The following is a 6,000-nucleotide window of genomic DNA, read 5'->3' on the forward strand; positions in this document are numbered from 1 at the left end:
GGCGGCAGAGGCTGTATAATCTCTCAGGGGATGAAATTCACTCACTGGGCCTTGCTCTCAGGGAGGCAGGGTGGCACAGTGGTTAGAGCACTAGCCAAGGACTTGAGAGACCTGGATTCAGTTGCTGCCATGTGCTTCTTGCATAATATTAGGCAAATCACTTAGTCTCGCTGTGCCTCAGTTTCCCATCTGTGCAATGGGGATAAAAGCCCTGCCCTGCCTCCCGGGGGGAGGAGAAAGACATTAATGATTGTGAGGTGTTCAGCCACGGCACGGATCAGGCCCGCGGAACTACCGTAGTTGGGCTGCAACCAACAGCCTCATCTGAGCACTCTCCCAGCCTTCACAGCAATCCCCCCCACACACACTTCAATAATGATGTGTCCCCAACTCGAGCGCCCTCCAAGACACTACCTGGGGTCTAGCCCAGTTCAGCTAGACTGATTGGTCCTCCCCAGAGACAGGTGTATAGCGGCAAAGTCTGTGGGGCCGGTTCTCCGAGGCTGTTACCTTGTGTGACCGCTTCACCTGGGCTAAGGGAGGGTAAAACCCTACCCCATCAGAACAGTGGCACTGCACATCCAAGTGCCAGGCCACGGGGGAGTCAGGCTCCCTGCCCCGTTACTGCCCACGAGGCTGGAGAAGGGAGGCTGCTTTACTAAAAAGAACCCCCCAGACAAATCATTTGTCCTTCAGAGGGTCATTGTGCCAGATCTGGAGACTAACTGGGCTAATTAACCCTCAGGTGAGTGGCTGATTCTCCATCACTTGACGTCTTTAAAGCAAGACCGGGCATCTTTCTTACAGCTCTGCTCCAGCTGAGTCAGAAGCTGTTAGGCCTGGTCTACACTACGGGATTAATTCGGATTTAGCAGCGTTAATCCGAATTAACCCTTCACCCGTCCACACTACAGAGCCAGTTAATTCGAATTAAAGGGCCCTTTAAATCGATTTCTGTACTCCACCTCGACGAACGGAGTAGAGCCTAAATCGATTTTGTTAATTCGAATTAGGGTTAGTGTGGCAGCACACCACCGAATTACTGTGTTTAAGTTAATGGGGTAGTGTGGCCACACACCACCGAATTAATGTGGTTAAAAACCGAATTAAGGTGCTTAGTGTGGCCGCGCACAATCGAATTTATACAACCTGTTTCCCAAATTCGAATTATCTAAATTCGGATTAATCCTGTAGTGTAGACATACCCTTAGGCTTGACGCCAGGGTGATGGTCTCTGGCTGTGGCCGTGCAAGAGGTCAGAGTAGACGGCACAATGTCCCTTTTTTGCCTTAAAATCCATGAATCTGTTCCTTCGGTGGGATCCTCCTGGTGTCTGGTGCTGCTCAGTATGAATAAATGAATCTGGGTTTGGAAGCCAGGAGAACTGAGTGCTAACCCAGATTCTGCCACTGTCTTGCTGCGCGGCCTTGAGCAAGTCACTTAATGGCTTTGCCTCCATTTATAGGGCTGTATTGAGCTGAGCCCACATGTGAATGCTTGGAGAGAGCTGCTCACCGTCTCCAGTCCTTCCCCAGCCAAGGAGGACACCAAGCTAACGCCTCAGGTTAATCTTAATACTAGCCCTGTACCTGTCTGCCTATGGCAGCTGTGCCTCAATCCAGCCCTGTTTTACTAATGATCATTAATACATGGAAGCCTCCTTTTTTCTGCCCCCCCCCCCATTTCTTTGCCCAGCATCGGCTCCATCATATAGGCTTTGTCTGTGGGACTCCATCCGCCAGCACTAACAACCCTTCCATAGCACCAGCCAGGTGAGAGATCCAAGGCTTTGTGATCGTTCTGGCTGGCGTGACTTGCCAGAGCCAGGAGCCCTGACTTCTGGGCCTGTGCTCTAAGCCCTCCGTTGGGCAGCACATCACGCCACTGAGATGCCCTCACGAGGACTGCTGGCATCACACGATCCAGCACCCACCCAGAAGCTGTGTCTGCGGTTGTAGTGTAGGGAGAAGCCACTAGACAGGAGATGCGAGTTCTAGTCCTAGCTCTGCCACTGACCTGCCAGGCGACCTTGGGCAGGGCACGTCATCTCCCCGTGCCTCAGTTTCCCCATCAGAAGCATGGGGGTGCTGACATTTGCCTCTCTTTCTGATGCTCTTTGAGATCTATGCCCTGCAGAGGGAGAAGAGGGCTCCTGGAGTGCAGGGAGCAGGAGGAATGCACCAGCTCTTGAGATACTCATCCATGGCCCTGTGCAACTATGGAGTTGGAGTGGGTGTGCCTGGCACCACTGCCTGTCCATGTGGAAGAAGACTCACTCCCATGCATGTGGTGGCTACTGCACTGACAGGCCTGTGTCCAATAGCTCCTGGGAAGAGGGCTGGCTGTGGGTCGGGCAGGCCCACCCGGGGAGCTCACAGCAGAGGCAACACAAATCCAAGCAGCGCTCTGCACTGCTCAGAGAGGGGTGCTCCATCCGCTACCCATGCCCATCACCCTGTGTTCTGCCACAAAGGGGGTGATCAGGATCCTGGCCTCAGGCTCTGCCCTGAAGGGCTGGGGGTGAATGGGGTGGACCAGCTGGGCACGGAGCAAGCCCCCTGCTCTCTCCTAGGGGGAGCGCTTCGCTGCTGGCCGCAGCAGGCAGCTCACAAGCCATCCCCCAGAAGGAGCCAGGGAGCTCGCCAGCTGGGAAGCAGCTGCACTCGGAACTTCCCCCCGCTGCTGTTGCCGAGCCCTCGCCTCCTGGCCTCCAACTGGGCTGGACTTGCTACAACTGGAGCTGGTGCCCACGTGTAAAGGACAGCACAGGGCTGCCTGCTCCACACCCTGGCGGGCGCTGGGGAAAGGAAGAGGGCAGCTTCTTTGGACGTCCCCCTTATTAAAGCCGCTCGGGTCCCACAGCTCCCCGGGCACTGCTCCAAGAGCCAGGCTCGCTGGGAGCAGCACCCCGCTGCTGCTGCTTGCTTTCAGATGCAAATCAGCTCTTGGGTAAGAGGGGAGCTGTGGCTTCTTGCAACACGCGGCAGTTTCACTTCTCAGTTGCAACAGCGGTGAGACCTTAGCAACGACCCTTTCCCCGGGGCGCGCTCGTGGGTGGGCATGAAAGATGTCAGCAACCAGAGGATCAGGGGAATGGCTGGACAAACAACTCCCCCCGGGGGAAAATAATAACTCTGCCTGGCACCAGAGCCAGCGGGTTTAAAACAATGGCTAAAGCGAGTGGCGCTGTACGGAGGGCAACCCACTGGGGGTGGGGGCTGGCCAAAGGGATTCTGCTCAGGCTCCTCGGAGAGGCAGAGGAGGGGGATGTTCGGGGCGACCCCTTCTGATAACAAGCAGATCTTGAGCAGGCCTCACAGCATGGGCTGAGATTGTTCAGCTATTGTCTGAACACGGGTGACTTACACAAACAAAGGAACCCAAACATGGCACAGTGTCCCTGCTGAGCGCACAGTCCCCTCCCCTTGGCACCAGGCGGGACGCTCACTGCCTTCTCCTGGCAGACTGCCGCGGAGAGACAGCCCGAGGATCTGGCAGGCCCTCCACTGACCCTGACCCGGCCAAGGCAGGGTGAAACAGGCGACCAGCCTCCTCCCTGGCTGCGCAGGAGCGGCTTTGCAAACAGCGGGGACACGGATCAGCGTTCGCGTCCCACTCTCCGTCAGTACCCGGCCCAGGCCGAGGAAGCTAGTGATCCAACCCGCGGACCAAATTCGGTGATGAATCTGGCTCACGTGCCACCTGAGGCACGTTGCACAGATGCTAAGAAGACTGCAAACAGTTCGGATACGACTGACCGTGCCTGCCTCTGAGCCTTCCCTCTGGGAAACGCTCCACACACCCGGCCAAGTGCACCCCTGAGGTTCCTCTGGGGGAGTCACAGGAGGGGTGACTAGAATCCAGATGCAGAACTCAGCCCCTCCCAGGAAGGGAGCTGCCTGGTACAACTGGACCGGTGTCAGCATTCCTATAGCTTGGAAACTACAGTGTTTCTCGTCAGTGGTACAAGGAGAGCTGTAGTTGCCAGTGCAAAGTCTATCCACACACAGCCCTTTACAAAACGAGCCCAACATTTCTCTAGCTGCTCCCTAGGAAACAGCTCACCCATGTGCCTGCACAGGCAGGGCTGCCCAGAGGATTCAGGGGGCCCGGGGCAAAGCAATTTTGGGGGCCCCTTCCATAAAAAAAAGTTGCAATACTATAGAATACTATATTCTCATGGGGGCTCCTGCGGGGCCCAGAGCCTGGGGCAAATTGCCCCACTTGCCCCTCCCCCCAGGAGGCCCTGCGCACAGGGCTGCACTAACCTGGCTTCCACGCCATGCCCATACAATCCCTTCCCTCCTTCCACACAAGGGGGATTTGCAAACGGCAAGGCTAAAGCAACAGAAGGGAAACTGAGGCAGCAGGCACCCAGGGGGCATCTCGCCCTGCTGCGCTCCCAGCTGTTGTTTGAAGGCCTGAGCGAGCAGCCCGGAAAACAAGCCCCCTGCATCTGCTCCATCCCACGTCCCCACCCGGTCCGTGTGGCACAGACCGGCCATGTCAAGGGGCAGTGCCCACTGTGGAAATACCAAGCCCTGGCTCCTGCGTCCCCATGCCCAGCAGGCATCAGCCACCGCTGCAGCTAGGCCAGGTGTGCGGCGCAAGGGGTGGGCAGGGGCTGGCCAGTCCCCCAGGGGAGCCGGCCCCAGTCGCTGGGTCTCTCTCCTTTATTTCTTACCCTCTCTCCCGGCTCGGAGACAGGAAGAACTTTTTCCTCCTTCCCTCCCGCCCGCTCGGTTTCAGTCTCTCTCTCCTCTGCTCCGTTCGCTGGCTCCTCTCCCCTTCCATCACTCCTCCTTCCCTCGCTTTCCCCCTTCCCTCTGAACCCCCCTGGCCCCCTCCAGCGCCCCCCGGGCTAGAACCCCCGGCGCGCCGCCCGGGCACTCACAGGTCAGACGCGGCCGGCTGGTAGGGCTGGCTCCGGCAGAGGATGGAGTGGCCGCAAGCTTGGCCCATCTCTCCTCATCCTCTCGCCAGCCCGGCCAGATGCAGGCGAGGTCCCGGCGCCCTTCTCTCTCCCGGCTCGCCGCGGCTGCGGATGCTCCCGGAGCCGGCTCGGGGGAGGGTGTCTGAGGACTGGAGCCGTAACCGAGCCTAATGCAGCTCGCTGGAGCATGCAGGGTGGGCGGGTGCCGCGAGGGAGCATGTGTGAGCGAGCGAGAGAGAGAGAAACACCCGCTCGGGCTGACCCGCGGCGGCGCCGCTCCACGCCCGCGGGCCCTGCAGCGCCCGGGCAGGGGGCTGGAGCCAGGTGCGAGTCCCGGCGGGCGCAGGGGGCCGGGCTCTCGGCGGGAAAGGGCTGGGGTGGAGTTTGCTGGTTACCCCGGCCGGGCTGGGCGGGGGGTCTCCGGGCCGGCGTGCGGCTCGGGGAGAAGCCTTTGTTCAACTCGGACTAACTCCAGCCACCCTGGGCAGCAGCAAGGGTGTGTGTGTGTGTGTGTGTGAAAAATTCACAGGCACACGCTGGGCCAGATCCTTAGCTGGTGTCAATCTGTGTGTGTGTGTGTGTGTGTGTGTGTGTGTGTGAGTGAAAAATCCACAGGCACACGCTGGGCCAGATCCTTAGCTGGTGTCAAGGTGTGTGTGTGTGTGAAAAATTCACAGGCACACGCTGGGCCAGATCCTCAGCTGGTGTCAATCAGTGTGTGTGTGTGTGTGTGTGTGTGTGTGTGTGTGTGTGTGTGTGTGTGTGTGTGAAAAATCCACAGGCACACGCTGGGCCAGATCCTTAGCTGGTGTCAAGGTGTGTGTGTGTGTGTGAGAGAGAGAGAGAGAGAGAGAGAGAGAGAGAGACGCTGGGCCAGATCCTCAGCTGGTGTCAAGTTGTGTGTGTGTGTGTGTGTGTGAAAAATCCACAGGCACACGCTGGGCCAGATCCTCAGCTGGTGTCAATCAGAGTGTGTGTGTGTGAGAGAGAGAGAGAGAGAGAGAAATCCACAGGCATACTCTGGGCCAGATCCTCAGCTGGTGTCAAGGTGTGTGTGTGTGTGTGTG

The 6,000-nt window shown here is 58.2% G+C and overlaps 1 protein-coding gene across 1 annotated transcript in view; it reads right to left on the reverse strand.

The window, feature by feature from the left end:
- The window catches only part of PDE2A (phosphodiesterase 2A), a 378,660-nt gene extending 373,698 nt beyond the window's left edge, over positions 1 to 4,962 (reverse strand). Inside the window, exon 1 of the mRNA XM_026658352.2 lies at positions 4,895 to 4,962. Within this exon, the coding sequence (XP_026514137.1) occupies positions 4,895 to 4,962 (68 nt within the window). The remainder of the gene's footprint in view (positions 1 to 4,894) is intronic.
- Positions 4,963 to 6,000: the final 1,038 nt, after the last annotated feature.

The sequence above is a fragment of the Terrapene carolina genome, unplaced genomic scaffold, assembly GCF_002925995.2.
Source record: "Terrapene carolina triunguis isolate 2854851 unplaced genomic scaffold, T_m_triunguis-2.0 Scaffold430, whole genome shotgun sequence".
NCBI lineage: Eukaryota > Metazoa > Chordata > Testudines > Emydidae > Terrapene > Terrapene triunguis.